At 38.7% G+C, this 22,109-nt stretch overlaps 1 protein-coding gene across 2 annotated transcripts in view; it reads right to left on the reverse strand.

Moving 5' to 3' along the window:
* aplp2 (amyloid beta precursor like protein 2) overlaps nucleotides 1-22,109 on the reverse strand; it is an 80,976-nt gene that overhangs the window by 32,105 nt on the left and 26,762 nt on the right. For both annotated transcript variants that reach the window (XM_088011645.1, XM_014985627.2), the window contains exons 2-3: nucleotides 12,006-12,179; nucleotides 5,254-5,383 (exon numbers count right to left, since the gene is read on the reverse strand). In XM_088011645.1, the coding sequence (XP_087867771.1) occupies nucleotides 5,254-5,383; nucleotides 12,006-12,179 (304 nt within the window). The remainder of the gene's footprint in view (nucleotides 1-5,253; nucleotides 5,384-12,005; nucleotides 12,180-22,109) is intronic.

Below are 22,109 nucleotides of genomic sequence, written 5' to 3' on the forward strand. Positions count from 1 at the left end.
GGTAAGGAGCGGCCGGGAAAAGCAGTGTTTTGGAAAATGAGAGGGTAGGAAAGGAAGAGGAGAGCGCTGGAAATAGCAGAGGACTCAGCAGCTGCTTCTGCTCTCCGTCTGGGAGGTACAGTTACAGAAAACATTTAGACCTGGAGTCGGCCGCACAACAGGTCGCTTCACTGCTGAAAGGGAACCTATTATGAAAAATTCACATTTTACACTTTTTTTTTTTCCAATTTTGTCTCTACTGCTTCTAAAAAAAGAAGAAAAAAAAACACCCAGTTTTATGGAAATGAGTTAATGTGCCTTGGCGTCTGGAAAATGACCGGTTTCAAAATCCTCCCAGTGGTTAAGTCACATTCCACAGGCACTGCACGGTTACCTAGCAACCCCAGCGGAACTTCAGCTGTTACCTAGCAACCCAAGTTTAACTCCAGCACTTTTGGTCAGCTGGTTTTACTGCTGCGCAATGGCTGCTGGAAAGGACAAATGTTTTATTGTTGACTTACCGTGCTACATTCTTGTTGGTTGTGCAGGAGGCTCCACTTCTGCTTTTCATTTAGTGGGCAGAGAATCCAGAAATTTTATTCAAGTAAGAGTAGAAATACTTCATAATAAAATTACTTAAGTAAGTGTAAAAAGCACAATGGCTGCTGGAAAAGAAGAGATTTTATTGTTGACTTTCTTTCAAGAAAACTATTTTCTACAATCTTGTTGGTTGGTTGATGTACAGTTGTAAAATTACGCATCTGCTGGCAGCCATTTTCACGTACAAATTAGGGGCAGGGCCAGCAGCAGCACATTTGGATTTAAGGTGACAGGACGTCCCAAAACAGCTCAAAGTTGGCAGAACTGAGCAGACTGAAAATCTCATTGCAAGAATGATTTTATGCAAAAAAATGTAATGAACATGTCTGTATAACTAGCAAACCTATTCTAACCGGATCAAGGGAGCATAACGGGTCATCAACGTTCACACAAGCAATTTAAAATGGCTGCAAACAGATGTGCAATTACACAACAGTACATATGTGAAAAGCAGAAGTAGAGCTTCCTTCACAACCAACAAGAATGCAACAAGTGGTTTCCAGATGATAAGATGACAGCAAAATACTTTTCTTTTCCAGCAGCCATTGTACAGGGCATACAAAGGTAAAACCAGCTGTCCAAATGTGCTTGAGCTCCGCTTGGGTTGCTAGTAACAACTCAACAATCTGGAGGTTTTTGAAATGGTTCATTTTCCAGACCCCCCCAAAACAGCTTATCGCCAAGAAACGGTTGGATAATTTTTTTTGCGCTGTTCTAAGAAGCAGAAGAAACCAAATGGAAGAACCAAGTCGTGCAAAATGTGAATTTTACATCATATTTCCCTTTTAAATAAAACAGCATTCTTCCGTCTCCCAGCAACCAGCACATTCCCGCCCTGGTGCAATTTGGAGGTGTGTGCTGTTCCCCTCAGCCCGCTGCATAAAACCCTTTCTAATATGGATACGATGTAAATTTCAGCCAGGAGAGCGCAGGTTACCGCAGCTGCTGGTTGAAATCCTTCTGATTAAGGCCAGAACAGCGTCAGGACACAAAGAGCAGCGAAGCCAAGAGCTTTAAAGTAACCCAGTTGGAGCACTACCAGCCCGCTGCGGTCCGGATTTTAGGTTGCAGACATGACCCCAACATGGCCAGTCCTGATTCAGGGTTTCTGAAATGAGGCGACCAACCACACAGTGCACTGCCAGGTTATTTCACTTATAACAAGACATTTTACCCAGTAAAGTTAAACAATCTGTCACTGGAACAAACATTTTCATTAATATTAAGAAATTATTGACTAAAAACAAGCATAATTACTTCTGATAAGTTACTTTTATGTTAGTTTTGTCTTATTTGAAGTACACCAAGTTATCTGACCTTGAAGTAGATGAAGTAGATAAGGTCTGTTTAGTTAGCTTAGCCTGAAAACTAAACTGAGGTTTTCCTTGTTTGACATTTATGTTTGTTTGATGATCTGAAACGTTGAAGTCTGATAAAATAACACAAATCAGAAACAGAGCAAATACTGTAAACATCTATGTTTACTACAACTAAATTTACAGGCTGTGTCAATGTTTAAAAAAAACATCAAAACAACAGTTAAAGAGAAATGATTGTTTAAAATAAAATCAAATAAACTGTTTCAAACTTTAAGGTTTCATACCTAAAAAACAGAAGCAAAACAAGAGGTTCCTTTTGGAAGGAAGCAAATAAAGCAGCTGGAAGAATAATTCAGCATATTGGCGTTTCCTCCCATAAAACACAGTAAATAATGACACTCAGTTTCCTCCTCTAATTTTCTGCACAGTGTTTGCATTGCATCACAGACTGTGCAGAAATCTGATCACGCCACCAGGATTATTTGAAGTAATGAAAAAAAAAAAACGAAGGTAACTGGAGGTCAGTGTTGCATAGCAGAAATATTTTCTTATAAACTCCAGGTTTCACCTTCCAACTTCGTTTTTCCTGTTTCAGCATTTTTATCTTCACCCACCAGTCCCGACTGACACTGTTATTTTCTTCTCCTCCACTCCGGCTCATTGTTCTGTGATTGTGAATGATTGTCTGGCGCAGGTTATTATGATTCAGGGTTTAACGCTCGGTGCAGAGAAATTTACAAAGAGACGGAGGAATGCAATAACCTCAGGCGCGGCGCTCCGAAACAAGCCCCAATCTGTTATCGGCGCCGTCACTCCGCCTTTCTGATGGCTTGTAAATGTGGACGCTGCTCTTTATAAAACCCACAAGCTTTCTTCAACAAAAGAAAAAGAGAATTATTTAAATGCCTTTTTCCCCTGATAAGTCTGAACAACTAGGAGAATAAAAGACAAAAGACTTCTGTGAGAGAATCGATATCAAACTGGAATTCATAAAACAAAAGGGAATAAAAAGTAGTGGTGCTATAAATGTACTATGTATAAAGGCAGACTGTGCAAATTGTGTTTTAAATTGATCTTTTTATGTTTCTTTGGACCAGATAGATTTTTACCATAAAACTGTGTTTTCTGGAGGAACATATTTTATATTTCAGTCACATTCTCTGTTGTTTGAAATTAGACTTTAAAGGATGATCAATACACAAAAGGTTTTGTTCCAATCAAACTAATAATCTCAGACAAACCAAGTCTCAAAAATACAAATTAAAATCATCTGCCAATGGAAAAACAATTAACAGATGTTCCTCAATTAGAAACATCTGATTGAGCATCAGATCAATCAGATTTTGTTTGAGGAGAGAAAACATGGAGGAACTGAAACTGTGCATTAATTTTAAACCGAGCTAATTCTGTGGAGAATTCTGTGGAGCTTATTTTATTTTTCTAAAACCAATAACCTCATACCAGTTAAGAACAATCATATATCATTCAAGGTCACCTTCTGCATTTTGTTTCTTCGTTAAAGAAACAAAATGAAAAGTAAAAGTAAACCATAGTTACTGCACAGTGATGAATATTCCATGATATTAAGCTAATAACGTAGCTAATTAGCTCTTGTTTGCTATTTTTAGCGCCCTTCACGTCCCCTAAATTTATTTCTAAGGATAAATTCTAACACGCTAACTTACTTAGCTGTTTTGTAAACATTCAGTTAAGTAACGTTAAACATCTTTGTTGAAATTGTGCTAATATCTACATGATTAAAATTAACGCATTAGCTTCCACTAAATACCATGTAGGTGAAGCTCTTTAATGTTAGCGGAACTAATGTTTAGGATCAGTGCTTTAGGCTAGCTGTGTCAAATTATTAGAGATGATCAAAGCTAAATAAGAAACTCTGGAACCTAAATGGTCTGAGAAGTGTCTCTAAATGCGTAGCAGCCAAGTCCAAAGGCCTTGTGAAACTGGATGGGAGGAAACAAAAGCCATGATTTTGCCTTTGCCTGATGTTATCGCCTCTTTAGATAAAAAGCTATTTGCCAACGGGTAAAATGCGACTAAGTGAATCTGACTGTTACAGCATATGCTTCCCTCAAGTATGTGACATTTTGAACCTTTAATTTCCTCCTCAGGTCAGACAGTCTGTCCTCTCCTGTTTTTATTATAGTCAGACACGCAGCTGAAGGCTTTGCATTTCTGTTAAGCTTTTCTATAAGACACAGACTGGGCTTCTCATTAACTGAGAAAATTGGATGGTTAAAGATAATCTTTTTCTATGATTGTTTTATAGCTTTCATTGGTAATAATTGCTGTACAGCAGTTTTCAAGTTGCAGTTTAAGGCAGTGATTATAAAATACAGTTCTTCAATAAATTAGAACATGCATTCAGATCAGGCTTGTTTGTTAGATTAAAATACTTGTTGTAAATTATAACTCGTTAGCCATTAAACATAGTTTTCATTAAATCCATATTTCTATGAAGTAGAAAAGGTAATTTTTATTGGTCTAATGTAATACTGTAATTTTAAGCTTCATGTTTTCATTACCCACAAGTAGAAAATCATCATAATTAAAAGAAACAAAGGCTTTCAAACATCCATCTGTGTGTAATTAACCTATATAATGCGTTTCACTTAGTGATAAAGTTCATGAAATAAATGGGTTTTTCTGTAATATTCTAATTTTGTGAATGGAGGTGTGCATGTATAAATATCTTGCATTTTTCAAGGGGGACATGGCCTCCCTTGGCCCCCCTCTTGGAGACACCACTTCTCAGACAAAGATGTTTTGTTTTATAGCTGGAGGGAGAGTCTTTGTTTTCAGGAATCCATTTCTCATATTCCTTCATCCCTGGGAGGGAGAAGCAACGTGCTGCAGTCTTTTTTTTCCCTTCATCCTGCTCTGCATGTGACATTTCATGCAGAAGAATACGGCCATGTTGCCGCTGCAGATTACCGTGATCCTGCCGGGAACAGAGGAGGACGGGAGTCGTTTGTGACAGTGCAGTCAAACGGCGGTACGAGATGCAATAAAGCAAGCCCTCTGCCGCTGACCCTGTGTGTCAGCGTGAGTTTATGACCGCTGTCTGAGGGGGCAAATAAGATTGTGCTTTATTGCTCAACAAGCCTCCCCAGCAATAAAATCCTCCCCCCATCAGCCATCCGTTCTGGGAGACATTAACTCCCCATCCAGAGCAGATCGGCTCAGTCTGCAGCTAAAGGCCAGAATTAGTGAACCGAATCCAATATCACTCAATGTCACCTCTGCCCAAGGCTGAAATGACTCATAAGCTCTTCGTTTTCAGCACAGAGGGGAGCAGAGGAGAGGGGCTGAGTTAAAGGAGTGTTTACTAGCTTACCTAAGCACATGTAAGGCACCACGATGTGGGCGTGGCCTTTGCACACCTTCTTCTCCTTTTTGCACCAGTTCTCAATGCGGACAGGCTGGTTGGCTTCCACTACGTTGGTGATTTTGAGATCTGGATACATCTGTTGGAAAGGAAACCAGAAGCAGACATTAAACACATCTTATGTTCATGGTTGACTGGAGCTTTAAAGGTGACCCATTATGTTTCATTGAACAGGTTAGGATAAGTCTATGGTCTATACAAAACATGTTAGTTAAATTTTCTTTTTTTTTTTTTTACAAAATCGTTCTTAGTTAACGAGATTTTAGTTTGGTCAGTTCTGCCTATTTGGACATGGTAAGCTAGTAATTACACAACCATACATCTTTGAAAAGCAGTAGTAGAGCCTCCTGCACAACCAACAAGAATGCAGCAAGTGATTTCTGGATGGGAAGCCAAAAATAAAAAATATTTTACTGCAGTAAAACAAGCTGACCAAACATTCTGGAGCTCAGCTCGGGTTGCTAGGCGATGGGCGGAACTCCGCTGGGGTTGCTAGGTAACAAGCTGGAGTTGCTATGTCAGTGCCTGCTGATTTTTGATGATACATCTGGAAGGTTTTTGAAACAGAATATATTAACTTATTGCCAAAAAAAGCGGCTGGGTGTTTGTAGAAACAGTAAAGACACAAACGGAAGAACAAAAACGTGGAAAAACTAGCCATTTGTGGCTCTTCTGACATTTTTTTTGTGGCCCTCAACTACAGTTCAAGCGCAATAAACTTTCCAGTGTAGGTGATTAATGTAGATGGAGGCTTTTTAGTTCTAATCAAGGTAACATGATCACCAATGTAATTTTCCTGTAATAAAAAATATTAAGTACATAACCAAGATTTTATGATAAGTAGAATATCCAGAGACTTTTTCTGAAAATCCAACTTTACTGCACCTAAATCAGCTTTTATTTAATGTATTAAACTTGGCTAAATATATTGGACATTTTGGAAGAAAAAGACCCAAATTCTGTCTTCAGAAGAGAGATTTTTTTAATAAAGCCCAAAAAAGACTTGAAAGTTAGATGCTTTTCTTTTAATACAGCAAACGTGAAAAATCTGTTTAATGATTTGGATCCAACATCAGTTTCCTACAAAATCTAACGACTATTTGTCTAATTTTATATATTTTTTATCCTTCTAGTTTTTTCAAAAAAGTTTGGACACCCCTGGCATAATTCATCCCCTTTAACAGATCCTTTTATCTGGGCTTTATACCCACCAGCTTGGCTTCTGTTCAACTGTTAAAGAGCGCACAGGTTTGCACTTTCCTTAAATGCCATGAAAATGTCATTTATAAAATGCAACTGAAGCATCTGAGGACGGTTCCTCCCTAAAAACCTCCCAGCAGGATTACAATGCGCTGCTAACAGTCACAGGCCAAGACAAGAATGAGGAAATCCATGTTGTGGAGAAACACCTCCTTAATTTCAGGCAAAGCCCAGGAAATGACAGGTAGAGGCTCCGGTAATTGAAATGCCACCCACTACAATAACATCCGTCCTCCAGGAAGAGCTTAATGGCGTCTCTGAGGACAAATCACCCTGAAATGAAAAGGAATGTATTCAATCTTTCCAGCTAATCCAGATCCTGAACCAAAATGCCTTCAACCAACTGGAAATAGATGTAAAATGTATTTCTATTTAGTTTATTCTGGACTTTAAACAAATTTTTAATGTAACTTTCATCTGTGACACAAATAAAGAGAAGATTCATGCATATAGCTGTCATGTGCTTTTTTTTTTTTCTTTTAACACGTCCAGACTTTAAGTTTGACTTTGTTTTGTTTCAAACAACCACTTACAGATGAAAGTAAACTTAAAATTTGGAAATCAAGACCCAAGACTTGGGGAAAAGTGGAGCGACTCAGAATAAAAACCTACATGACCTGCGGTGGGAATGCTTCCGCTAATACTGGAGACAATTTTTCGTGTAGCGATTAAGCTAACTTTGAAAACATTTAGCGTGCTTAGCTTCCCCTAAACGCATTTTTCAGGATAAATTCTAACTTACTTGGCCGTTTTGTAAAGTTTTAGTTGAATAAATAAAACATCTGTGCTGAAGTTTTGGTCATCGACTGTTAAGAATTATTCAAGTAGTTAATAATTATTACACTCGTATTTTGAAGTGGGTGAAGCCAGCAGTTCCGTTTCCTCTCCTCATGTTTTCTCCATTTTTCCTCATTAACTTCATTTCAGACATTAGAACATACTAAATTAAATTTGTTAAGTGTTTTTCAAGGGGAGATATTAGTATTGAAGTTAGTGCTTTAGCATAAACTTCTGCTAAATACCATGTTAGCATAGCACTTTAAAATCAGTGGAACTAGTGTTTATGATTAATGTTTTAGGATTAGCACTACTAACTTTCTAGTAAGAGGTCTAAAACTTGTAGATTTGTATCGTCAAGAGGAAGACGAGGGGTATTGATGAAGAAGAGCCCAAGGCTGCTTTTAAGGCAAAATGGCACCTAAGTAGAGCCTCAGGCTGTTCACCTCCAGGCTGTACGGTATTGAGACAGTCATGCAAAATGAGTCCTAACCGAGCACTGAATGCAGCATAAAACCCTAAAAAAAAATTATCAATGGAATATTTCCAGGATACCACCCTGTGAGAAATAAATTTCTATCCCAATTTAATTTTTAAATTTAATTCACTGAATAAATATGAATAGTTAATGTAACAAGTATAAATTTATATCTGCCCACTATCCACATAAAGATAAAATTAGCTTATTCAACTCAGAAGACTATATATTTCAAATACACAACAAAACATCATCTTATTCAGTGCCATATTGCTTCATCATAATGATTTATTTTAAATGCTGAAAGAGATTTGGGTTGTTTTTTCTCAGTCAAAATTGTTCCATAATCAGACATCTTGAATTGAAATGCATCATTGTCATTCCAAATCTAAATTTGTAAAAATCTGTTAGTTTTAAGTAATATTTGCTTTCTCTTTTCACAAATCTGTTTTGAATACTGTCAGTTCATTAAGTTTCAATAAGTTAAAATGTATAAATATTGGGTTTGTGTCATCTCTGTATCCACAAAAGCAAAATCAGATTTAGTTTTAGAGGAATTACTGAAATAATTTAACTTTTTAATGATATTGTAATGTATTTAGATGCACAAGTAACTATAATGACCAAACACAAATAAATCCTCCTTCACGTCCTAATAAAATCATATAATAATTTAAGCTAACGATGGTAATCTGCTTTGTCACTTCCTTTATTTAGGTGACTGATTTCAACACAAGTCTGACCATAGACATAATATAAGCATAGACGCCTCATGGACCGCTCCGGCGCAGGAAATACGGCGGCCATCTTGGAGCGGTATACCCTCCTACTTTGCTCAATCAAAACAGCAGAAGATGCCTCTGCACTGAGGGATATTGTCAGTGTTGTGGTACTCGAAGTTGGTCTTGGTCTTAAGACCGGTCTTAAGACCATTTTTTGATGGTCTCGGTCTCGTCTCGGACTCGACCGCATTTGGTCTCGGTCTTGTCTCGGTCTCGGGCGCTGAGGACTCGGCATTTTATTTCAAGACCAGTCAAGACCGCAACTGTGAAAATATCACTAAACGTGCAGCATACTGTCCACTTTATTTGTTAACATCTTTGTTTTCAGTGGATGCAAAACGCACCGATTAAAATCCAAGCAACTACGTGTTTCTGTTACTCCCCCCTCCCCTCCCCACCTTTCACTCGCGCGCGGCGCTCCAGGACATGCGCAGTGGTTTCCTCTCAGCGGCAGAAAATGTTTGTCTAATCGTCAGTAATATAATAGCGCTGCATAAATAGTAAGAAATCCGATGGCCACAGCTAACTCAGCAGCGCTTCGCTTTCACAGACGGTGGGGACAACGTCTAACTTTTTTCGTCACTTAGAAAAGTAGCTCAAAGAAGGTAAGCTCCGTTAACGTGATGTTATCAAAGCTAGCTGTACAGAGACACATAAGCATTGTGATGAAAAATGTTATCACTCACTGCCTGAATTATTGTGCGGAGGTGTTGACTGACTTGTCGCATATATGGGACAACGCTATGTCCAAAAGTCTGCAATATAGTGAGGTGACATTCAGAAACAGTCGATTCTTCTCCACGGCTCTTTACTTATTAGATAGGACTGGAGTGTCACTGAGAGCCGTTGTTCTATCAGATAGCCATATGCTGTCAGGATAGCATACATGCATTAAACATTAAGAAATCCAACCGTCAGAGGAGTTGTCAGTTCACCATACGCAGCAAGTTATGATGAACTTAAGTCATTAAATTGTTTTCAATGATAACTATATAGATATACATGTGTTGTCATGGTTTCAAAGTGTATTTAAAGCAGGTCTGGCTGCAGCTGGAGTCAACTACAACACAGGCCCGTGTAAAACTCACTTAGCCGCTAAGTCAGGATGCCATACACAGTTAATAACAAAGTGTATGACGATCTACGTCATGATTCTATGTTGTTGATTAAATGAAATCTTATGGTAATGACGTGTCTGACAGATGTAGCCGGTGTTCTATTAGATAGCCATACGCTGCCAGAATAGCATACATGCAGTGAGTACCATGCCAGCGCATGCGCATTAAGTCCGACCGTCAGTGTAGTTGTCAGTATACGCAACAAGTTATGACGAAAATAAGTAATTAAATTGTTTATAATATGACATAATGTGATAACTAGATGGATATACATGCGTTGTCGTGGTTTCAAAGTGTTTAAAGCAGGTCTGGCTGCAGCTGGATGCCATACAACTGTGAATAACTGTTAATAATGATCTACGTCATGATTCTATGTTGCTGATTAAATAAAATCATATGGTAATGACAGCATATGCATATCTGAGCTAAGCGTACGACTATCTGACAACGTATGCTGATCTGACAGAACACCCGTTCTTTGTTCTAGTAATGCTCTGTGTACACTGCATCATTTAATTATGTACGTTAATATTTAAATTAACAAATAACTAAAACACAAGAACGAAAGAGCACGCAGAGCATGCACATTGCTCTTTGGTTGTTTTTGTTCAAAGTGGCAGCTGTAATGTCTGCCATGGTGTCAGACTACCTGGCTTCATGTACTGGGATAGAGAGTGAAAACAGTCACGATGAGCGCCTTCTGTTTGGTTACTTCTTGCTTGTTGCTCCTTGGTCAGTGTTCATGGTTGAGTGTTATTTACCGTCAGGGCATTGCCTCAATTGCTATGTTTAATGGTGCAGACAGTGGTGGCTTCTTATATGAGCAATATGGGCAAATGCCCAGGGCGTTATGTCTTTAGGGATGGCACGAGACCATCACACTTTTTAGCACATAAATGGAATATTTAATATTGGTAAAATGTATTAAGTATTTAATATCTAGGTGTTTTATGGGAATATGGATCTTTCAGATTATTTTGAGAAGCAATTTCGATCATATTTTACATTTTATTGTGTCATGTAGCGCGGGCCGCTGGTCTTGGTCTTGACTCGGTCTCGACTCCCTTCGGTCTTGGTCTTGACTTGGTCTCGGACCCCAAAAGTCTTGGTCTTGTCTCGGTCTCGATACACTCTGGTCTTGGTCTTGTCTTGGTCTCGGGTTAGGTGGTCTTGAACACAACACTGGATATTGTTGTTCGGATCGATGGATTACTGATGTGAGGGCTCCACAGACAACATTTCACAAGTAAGATGGACATATTATTGTGTATATATTGTGATTAGAATATTACTTTACTGCATTTATGTCCACCGGCGAGATACCAGCTAATATTAGCTACAGTGCTTGGTGTAATACGGGTTCAGCCCCGCTATGAAGGCTAACTGAGATTCCGTACATCTAAAAAAATTAATTATTCTCTAACATTGACTTAGATTATCTGACACAAGGGCCTATATTAGAAATGAAACAATATAACACATATTATAAAACTTATGTGTTATGACATTCACCGGCAAAGTTTACACAGGTGGTAAAGACTATTATTTATATTCTTTCACTCTGTCAAAAGTAAGATACAGCCTAAATCTTCCGTTTTTGTTTTGAAAATTTCCTAAAGACACAATGTGAGGAAGAAGAGGGAGATATCTATAAAGAGAGACGGATTCACTGCAGCATGAATGAATCTCACATCGGATTTTGGACTCATCGGCTGAAAAAAAATAAAAAATTATATATATATATATATATATATATATATATATATATATATACACACACATGTTTTTATATATATATAATTCAGTATTAATCATTATTTATTTGTGCCATTATTAATCTTTATTTATTAGTGTTTGTATAGTTATATAAATATATATTGATATTACTAAATAATTTATTAAATAAATTATGAACGGGTGTGTGCTTTGTAATGTTCTTCATACATCGATATCAGAATATTCCATTCTTATTCTATTGTTATAGGCACTAAGCATATTTAAATATGATGAACTATGTATTAAAAACATACTTAAAAATACAATTGTTTATAAATGTTGCTTTGATAGATGTTTGAATATGGTTTACAGTAACAAAAAAGTGTGTTATGATCGATTAAATCCGCTGATACGTCATTGTGCCTGCTAAACACATAAGGCTGAGTACCGCTCCAAGATGGCCGCCCTAAATCTCGTCAGCGACAATAGGCGAGAGCGGTCCATGAGGCGTCTATCCTTATATTATGTCTCTTGAGTCTGACATGAGGCGTCTGTGTCGCTGTGACTCACCTCCTGACAGTACTGCAGCACACCCTCTTTGGTTCCTACGCAGCTTTTGGTTCCTGACGGGTCGGGCTCCCAGTGGCCGGTCTGAATGTTGACGTGCATATTGAGTTTCCCACAGAACATGGCCACCTGTGGCTCCACCGCACCGAGCCCTGTTCCCGCGTTGGCAGCAAGAGCCTGCAGAGAGAGGAAGAACGTGTCATTATAAACAAAATAAAAGCTTCGAATGTTGTTATTGTCAATTAATAGTTTATTATACAAAAATAGTTTAAATCAATTAACTAGTAACGTCCGTTTTAAGCCGGCTTTTAATGTTGTAGTTTGGCCACCATCCAGCAGAGGGCAACGCTGGTCATCCTTAAGGAAGCCATTCAGACAGAATCAAAGATGGCGGCGGGGCGATAGCACAACAAATAGCAACGGTCCAAACAGAGTCCGGTTTGGGATGGAAAAGGCACTTTAAGCGGTTCTGTTTTGTAATATAAACACTCGACAAACTCCTTAAGTTATCACCTTTAATAATGTTCATGCAACCGAGCCGAATGACGAAATAGCGTCTCACTTCTCAACCAAAAATTAATGACGCGCTATATTTTATAGGTTTAATAATATGACTAAGCCACAATTTTCTGCTTATTCAGGTAATTAGTACTAGCTGACACAAAAATAATTTATTTTTTATTTGGCATATTATGAGAAATTTAGCTCTTTATATAATAAAAAGACAGTTGGTCCTTTTCATACAAGAGTAAATGTTTGTGGATAGATAAAATCAACTTTAGATTAACTCGTTAATTGATAACTTGCATCCCTTATGCAAACAGATTTGAGTAATTATCTGCTTTCTGTCCAAAAGCAGCAGCGTTTTGTGCCGAGAAGTCAGGCCTGATGAAGCAGATTCAGCTCATCGGTTGCAGTAGATAACTACATGATGGAGCAGCTCAATGCTGCAGTGCTGAGAGAGCAGAGCGGCTCAGACAGGACACAAATGGAAAGAAACACGAACATCTTGCCAAGTTGACATGAAAGTCTGCTTGGATAGTGTGTTCAAAACTCTCTAGATCTCATTTCTGCTCGGTTTCAGCTCACAGAGCTGGAAACATGGCAGCAGGTTTGTACTGTTTCATAAAACAGGAAATTCGTATTTGGGGCAGAGCTCTGCTTGTTCGCCTCTCCTGGGACCAAAGTCTCCCCATGAAGGACGCATCCGTTATCCTTAAAGGTAAACAACAAGGCTGAGGGATTCTACCATGCTAGCTAAACAAAAATAACACGTTTTATGCACAAAGTAAAGGAAAAATAAAAGGAATTTAAATAAACACTGAAAGCTAAAAAAAATTATGCTCAATTCCATTTTTTTTTTGTAACATTGAGATTGGGATCAGACGTCAGTGTGAACTGTTCAACCCCAAAGCGACCCGCAAGCGTAGAAGAATGTTGATCTCACAACAACACAATGTTTAGCATAATCAAATAACTATGTTACCTTCAGTTGTAAAAGTGTTGTAAATAACTTTAAACAATTCGCGCCTGTCTCTTTAAGAATCTCCTGCTCTTTCAGACACTCCACCTTCAGCACAACAATGTTTCTCATTATGCCGTTTACAAACTGGTTGTGAAAAACATTAAAACATGATGAAAAAAGACAAAATGATAAATCACATAAATATACTTAAAACAAATAAACAGCAATATTTAAATAGACAGTACAGTGTCTTTTAGACCAAATATTTAAAAATTTCCAGGCACATAGTGCCATTTTATAGCACAATCAACAATCATGGGACTTTCATTCAGTCGCTGTAAAATTAAGCAAATAAGTTAAATGCAACTTAAAAGAAATTTAACTTTGCAATGTAATGCCTTGAAATGTAATGTGCCTGTCTCTTTAAGAAGCTCCTGCTTTTTCTGACACTCCACCTTCACAACAATGCTTCTCATTATGCCATTTACAACCTCCTTAGAGCTTTTAAATCCCCTTAGAAGACATTTTTAATAGTCAAAAATCAAACTGAAAAAAAAATCATGATAAAAAAAGATAAATAAATGATGAAGTTAAAAATAAACAGCAATTTTTAAAAAGAAAGAGCATTCAATGCATTTTAGACCAACATAAAAGATTATATAATTCATATTTTTAAATATAAATCTAAAATGTTTTAGTACTCCATAGTCTGAGCCACTGAGATCATATTAATTTTGAACAAATGTGACCCGAGTATGGAGCCTTGTGGAACCCCACATGTAATGTTTAATTTATTACTGTCAAATCGCCCAGAAAAAGTCTCAGTTTACCAAATAATACGTGACTCTGACAACCCTCAGCTGTTTGCTCCATCCTGTCCGACTCACCATCTTAATCTTTGAACAGGGGAGGAAATCTGTTATTACTCCCCTGCCATTGTTTACTGAACTCTGCATGAGAGAGGAATCAGGATGAGGATCAAGGTTTCTGGCTCTTCAATCCTCTTTAAGGAGAAAAGACATTTCTAATCAGCTTTTAGAAGACTGATGTGCTGGCATCAGCTTCTAACTGGCACAATAAGTCACGGCAGCCAAACACTCGACCTTCTGCTGAGTCTCTAATTAACTTTTAAAGGGAAGCGGTTCTGAATCCCAAGACAACAGGAAGTGGTTTGGAAGACATTTGATCTCGATGCTATCAGATCATCAAAACAAATTTCAAACCCTTAGAGAGACATCGCAGGAATGATCAAGGACAAACTGTTTTCTGCTTTTCCAGGTTTGGTAAACGTTGGACTGATTCAGCGTCGCTGACAAAAGGAGAGCGGACAAAACAAGTGCTGCGTAATCAGCAGTTGGCTGCTGTGTGTGATGAGCTGCAGCCACAAATACACGCTGCAGAAGCGCGTAGCTCTCAGAAAAAACCCACAATCAAGAGCTGAATTCAGTCCAAAAGGCACAACAATCCCCTCCTCTGTCCTCGCTCTGCCTATCTCTGCCCCTCGTGGAATTCAACGTTGCGTAAGAGCAAACAGCGATTATATTTCCGTTATAGGAAAATGGACCTCGGGAAGATAAACAGCAATTAAAAGAGGTCCAATTAAGCAGCAAATAAACAGCCCTGTTTGCTCTCCTTCCTGTGTTTTCTTTCACAGGGCGGTTTGAGAGGCGGTGGCTCGAGGAGGACGATGGTGACGGCGAAGCGTGAAAACTCAAGAGCTGGGCTCGAAGAATTTTAACTCCTCTTGTGGAAAAAGGGGAGGACTGACTTTAATCTGGAGTCATGTACCTCATCTGCAGTTGGAAACAAGGCCTTTTGAACTACAGTGTAGCAGTGATGCTATTTCTGAAGCATATTTTCATCAAATTCAGCAAGGCTCAGCAAACAGGGCCTGAGAGAAAGTGATACAGTTTAGCTTATTATGATGAGACGTCATTAACCCCAAAGTGTAGGTGCAAATATGTCCACGTACCAGGACACAATGCAGAGAGAGTTTTCCACCCTTTCAAACAATGAAATCAAATTAATATGGACAATAAATCAACAATATACATCGTGATAAGACAGGTGATCAATATCGACAGGTAATACGTCTGAAAAATGTTCAATCGTTTGTAGGAAGAGGAAAGACTATCTGCTCAGCCTCTCAAGGCTAGCTAAGAAATGTTAGTGGAGTCAACTAGCCCACTCGCTCTTTGGTTGCCTAGCAACTCACCCATTCTCTGGTTACCTAGCAACAACATGCTGAGTAACTTGTGCAGTAGCAGTTTAAGGTTTCCCCACTGTGCCTCATAACTGATTAAAAATAAAAAACAGCAGCATAGAGGGAAAACTGTGGATAAAATAAGAAAGGTCCCATCACCAGTTTGGCAGCATTTCATATATTTAAAACAAAAAACTAATCAATAACTATTTATTGCTGATATCGTGATGCGTTTTTCAGCCATATCATCCAGCTCTACTAAAAACGTGAAGCCTTATTCAGCTGCCACTGGTGAGCAGAAAGCCAGTAAAGACTGACATTAGAGCTGCAACAAATGATTCTTAGTAAACAATTATTCTATTGATTATTCTGATGATTAATTGATTAATCAGATTTTTAAAAATTGATTAACCACTTGAGCCTTTCTAGAAATACATTAAAATAATGTAATTCCTTTTTAAGCAAGAAAATAAACATTTTATTGCCTAAAATGAACAAGTAGCTACAAATGACCTCTTTTTTTATTTTGCAAAATGAGGAAGCTAATTTAAATTTTCTTTTTTTTTATAATTCGGTACTTTATGGAAGCTCGGCTAATGAGATAACCAGGGACATTAAGAAAACCCCCACATGGAAACCTTCAACATCTGCACCAGCTGCTTTCCAAAAACACACAGTCACCAGAAACGCCAACCAACCACCCGGTTTCAGCCCACACATGGCGAAGCTGTCTGCTCTGAATAACTTTAATTATCCCTCCAGACCTACAAAAACCTCTTCACCGTCTTGATTCAGTCAAGTTGACCCTTTTCTCAGAGGTCCATCAGGACTAATGAGGCCGTATTGGACCTCATTAACTCTCCGGTAAGTAAAAGCAGCAGGCGGTCTTTCTGACAGACCTCGACTGTCTGACTGAGCAGCAACACAACAAAACCTTCGTAGTCTTATAAACTTCACTGCCTGAAGGAGCTACAGAATATTAATGTTTTATTCAGAGATCATGGCAGGAGAGTTTCATGGACGGATCTGAGCTGGATCTGCATGGCGAGGATCCACTCTGCTGCTGTGAGGAGGGGACAAGGGGTCAAAGGGGAAAGCTGTCAGTTTCCTGCTTCATCCAAGTTCCAGTTCTCTAGTTTATGACATATGGATCAAAACCAAATGAACAAGATGATGGATGGATGGACGAACAAATTAGATGGATAGATTGGATTTATGTGGGATGCAGGGATGGATGAAAGTGACGTATAGCTTAACTAGTAATGAGAAAGTTGGACATCTCTGTCCCTCCATCTTTCTCTCTCCCTCCATCGTCTTCCTGCATTACAACTTGCTAACACTGATCTTAAATTGGATCCGAGGCGTTTAGCTCTAATTTGACACAAACATCGGTTTTTAAGGGTGAGCAGCACTAAGGTTCATTTAGCTAATCAAGTGGCTGATTGCATTGTTAACACTAATTAAAGCAAACCACCTCAGTGCACAGGTTAGGGCCGACTGATTCACATAGTGGATGTGGATCAATCAGACTAAATATCTAAATATCTACCCGACCTCCTCAGAGAGCGAATGAGGTCAGATTTTACTCTGACACACACAGTGTGGAAAATCTGGTGCCACACCTAGCGAGCGATTGAGCCGTCTCATCTCTGGTTTCTGACTCACTGGGATGTAATATCATGTGTAAGTGTGAACACCTGCTGCTGTGTGAAGGCTGATCCACGCTGCGAGAGACAAAAAGGAGGGAGGAGAGGGAGAGGCGGCTCGATGGAGCCGAACGGCAGCAAGACGAGCCGCTGTGAGCACTATCCTCATCTGAATCCAGACTTTAATGCAACAAGCGCTGCGTGGGCTGAGGATCATTCAGCCTGTTTTCACCCCTCAACACACACCAGTAGGCTGATGCATTCCCAGTCTGCCTCCAGCAGGAAAACATGCTTTACTGGGCAGCTCTGTGTGGCCTCAGCAAAACTTGGAACAAGCCGAGACACGGACAGGCTGCTTGTAGAAGAACATGGAGCTTTTTTGATGCAAACAGACCCTCCTTCCTGTGACCACAGCGGTTAAATGCAGCTCTGCAGACTCCACCTGGGAACACCGGACCTCTTTGGTTGATAAATTAACGTTTTCTCATGGTGTCACAACAGGACTTTATAAAAACAGAAAAAAACAACAACAACAACAAAACAGACCTGTTCAGTCGACTTTAATCGAACTCTGGTTAGTTTGTGAAGAAAGCCCGGTTCGTTTGAACTCTGATGCAGATCAAAAAAAGTGAACCATTTAATGGTTTTATCGTTATTTGTTGCCATTTGTTTCTGGATAAACAGCGACAAACTGAACAAAACCAAAGTTATCTTATTTGATAAAATTAGACTTTTCTGAGTGATTTGAGAGTAATACATATCACATGTGTGGTTCTAGGCTCCATACACAGGCCACTTTTGTTCAAAATCAATATGTTCCCGGTGACTCCGACTTCAGAGAACTACAACATCTTTTATGATCTGACAACACATTAGATTTATATTTAAAAGCATAAATAAAGAGGAACAATCTTAGCACACAGCTTCAGTTAATACAGCTGGAAATTAGTGATCAGGCCAGAAATCTGGGTTCTGATCTGAACCTTCAGAGCCACATAAAGACAGTTACAAAGTCAGCCTTCTGATACCTAAAGAACATCTCCAGGATTAAAGGACAAATGTCTCAGCGAGATCTAGAGAAACTCATCCATGCATTTTTCTTTAGTTGCATTGATTACTGCAACAATGTCTTCACAGGTCTGACTAAAAACCCAATAATCCCACTACAGCTGATCCAGACCTCTGCTGAATTAGGTCAGTGAATATTTATGGAATCACTTATGTTCCATATTTTCTATGTAATTGTCTTTTTTTATTTTATTTTGACATTTATTTATTCTGTTAAAAAAAAAGCCCAGTTTTGTTAATTACTAATTTGTAAAAGCAAATCAAGTGGGTGAATGAATACTTTTATAGGTATCGCATTTTAGTAAGAAGAAAAGGCAAAAATGTCAGAATCTAGATAAATACAGAAAAAAACATTTGCAGTTGCAGCAAAATGTGGTTTTACAAGATATTGCCTCACTTTTCAAATAATCACATCTAATCCCAACACAAAACATTTAAATTTATGGTTTTAGCGAGATAAAATGTTGTTCAAGTTAAATCCACTGATTTTGATGAGGCTTCTGGAAGGGCCGTGGTCGGTTACCACAAGTCATCCGGGCAATAATAATCCAAAGACGCTAATCCAATTAGTGTGTTAGTCTGTGTATGTTTACCGGAGCGACCCGCAGTGTGATTTCAGGACACACACCGGCTGCGTATGTAGGAGGGTTTTATTCTAACAAAATTATAGATGTGAAGTTTGTCAAAACTTGTTTATTTATTCTTTGAATTTACTTTGTTTAGTCAACAAGTTGTTTCTCCAGACATTTATTTATTCGTGTTTTAAGTTCTATGGGCTCTTTGCACCTCAGCTTCCGCGTTCGGGGTAAAGCGGCTCGATTGTTTCCGATCCAATACAAATATCATTTACATTAGGTGCTTGCAGGGCTTGGCCAAGGTTTGTACATCGATCCGAAGCCCCAACAAGTCAGCTGGAGAAAGGTTTTAAGATGTTCGCCTCGTTATACATTCACTGACACGAAGGTGAGTTTTACTTAAACTTTGTGGCTAACATTAACGTTAGCTTATGCTAGTAGGCAATATTCTCGGACATTGTTCTTGTAAAATGTGCTATTTAAGTATCTAAACATTCTAACGGACAATGTATTTATCTTATTTTCAAGTATATTATGTGTGTTTATTGTCGTTAGTGTCACAGACTAACGGGGAGGTTAAGGTTCGGGCTTTTTACTTCCGAAGCCTGACGGAGCTCAACAAGCCTCATAGCTTGACAGTAGCGCAGCTCTGGTGTCAGAGATCTGGTTCAGCTGTTCAGGTTCAGAGTTGCTGCTTTTAGAAAAATATGACCGTGTTGCTTCATGTCTCCGTGTTATTTCGTTTTATTACCTTTGCATGTTTCTTGTGAAGAGCTCAGATAGGACGGTGTTTACAGCAGTATGTACAGGCGGATCAGTTGCTCGGCTGTCTGGCTCTGGTCTGCTCTCTTGTTCCCATAAACTCTTTCAGGCTGAATATTGAAGTGATTCCATGGAAATAACTCAGGGAGGCTCCTTTATTTACCATCCGTATCCCCGGTAGTTTTAGGCTGATCCGGAGTGAAGTGAAGGCTGCAAACTTTGCTGTGCGGCGTTAGCTGGTAGCAACAGATATTTACAAGCCATCTTCTTAATTCGGGAACGCTTGGAAATTAACGAAAACTTAAAAGCCCATTATATTAGGAAGACAACAATGCTAATAGTATTGTTTTTTTGCATCTGAAATACGACTTAGTCTTTTCTACCAGTCATGGTAACTCAAAGCGGAAAAAAGTGAGCCGCATTAGCTCCTGGAGATGTGACGTCAACGCCTTAGGTGCAAAGAGCCCATTATGCTGCGCAGGGCAGTTGGTGGTTACCATAGCAACCAGTAACTGACAGCTCCTCCCCCTTTTTCTGTTGCCGTCGGTAACTGTGGTATATTGGGATCAGCTCTGCGTTTTCTTTACCAACATACATTTTAGACAGATTTAATTACAGTGTTTCATGAGTAATTCTGCTATGTTTTGTTTATGTGTGCTGTTATAATTATTAATGTTTCCCACTGTAACTATGACTAATTTGACGACTGCTAACTGTTGCTCATTCGGAGCTGTTGCTTTGTAGTTTGTTTAGGGTTATTTATTGTATCTTATTTCACATAGTGGCAGAAGCTGCTGGATTGATGTTAGCCACCTGTTTTGATTTCCTGTTTTGTTAGAATAAATACAATGAGCCTGACTGTGGTGAAGTCAACCTACAGGACCTGCGACGAACATAGAAGTGTTGCACATAATCAGGAGAAGGACTTAACATCTAAGACCCATAATGTGCAGAACAACTGAGTTTGAGCCTAACCGATGGTCCGTCAGCTGAAATTTTCCACCAATACCAACATCTGGCCTTATATGTCTGACATGTTTTTGTGTAAAAACACTTCCTCTGCCTCCAGCTCTGGTGTCAACTGGGCTATAAACCCCCGCAAGCCCCAATCAGCCGTGGCAACCGGTCTAAATTTGGCAAGAGGTCCTTAAAAACGAGGCGCCGCTCAGGATCGGTGGGTTTCCCAACGTGCTAACGGTGCATGTGACTGCAAAGAAATGCCTGGCACCAATAATCCAGCTAATCCTTCCCTGTGGTGCACCCAATGCTTAAATAAGACGTAGCTGTGAGAAAAAAAACAGAGAAATGCAGGGAGAGGGAGGAAGAATCCGTCCTGATCCCTCACTGCTTTTCACATTAAAGGCAGGAATTACTGTAATTAGAGAGATGATAATATTTCTGCATTAGCTGCTGTAATGTGCCATGTATTTTGTGGTTGTTGCATCAGTCGCCGAATTCCCATCCAGACTTTCTTGTTGGATTTTTTTAAGCAGGCTGATTTTGCAAAACAAAGCTGCTCCAAATCTGACTGAAAATGAGCAGAAAAAACCGAGCCTGATGCTGGAATAACAAAACGGCGTAAAATCACTCAACAATGCAAACATCACCGAAAGGTATTTAAACTTCTTGTCCATTTAAACCACACACACACAAAAAAATTAATTTGATGAACTGAAGTGGTTCATGTCTGCTCCCAGAACAAAGGAAATGGACTTTTATCATTTGTCCTATTGATTGCAGATACAGCTATGGCTTAAATGCATTTCCACAATGTATTATAGCATTTTGCTCATTCTGTACAATTTGTAGGCCAGACAAAAATCCATACAACACAGATAAACTGGCTTCCCTTTCTTTAGGTTTTATATTTAATGCTTGTGTTATCCCATCTGTTTTTATAACACTTAACTTTTTATTTTAATATAGCATCTTCAGTCTTATACATACATTTTTAATGTGTACACTTTCATACTTGTCCAATAACAGTAAATAAACAATACCAACAATAATACAAATAATATTTTTATTACTCTTATTAAGTTAGCTGTGCTAATCTGAAAGCGCTAATCATAAACATTAGTTTTGCTAATGCTAAAGCGCAAAACCAAAATGGTATTTAGCAGAAGCTAATGCTAAAGCGCCAACTTCTATTTAAATTGTATCTGTTCTTGAAAGACTACAAACCTCACACTATAATTTACATGTTCTATAAAGTCCTTAAATATTGAATTACTGTTTTTATCTCGCTCTCTATTGTTTTTATTTTGCTCCTGCATGTTTCTTGTTTTAAATAGTTAGGAAAAAAAGAAGAAAGAACTAAAGAGAGGAAACAGAGCTGCTTCCCTCACTTCAAGATAAAAGCACGAATAGAAACAGTTAATCGCTTGA

Source organism: Poecilia mexicana, unplaced genomic scaffold (genome assembly GCF_051168715.1).
Source record: "Poecilia mexicana isolate PSO_F unplaced genomic scaffold, ASM5116871v1 scaffold_13, whole genome shotgun sequence".
In the NCBI taxonomy this organism is placed as follows: Eukaryota; Metazoa; Chordata; class Actinopteri; order Cyprinodontiformes; family Poeciliidae; genus Poecilia; species Poecilia mexicana.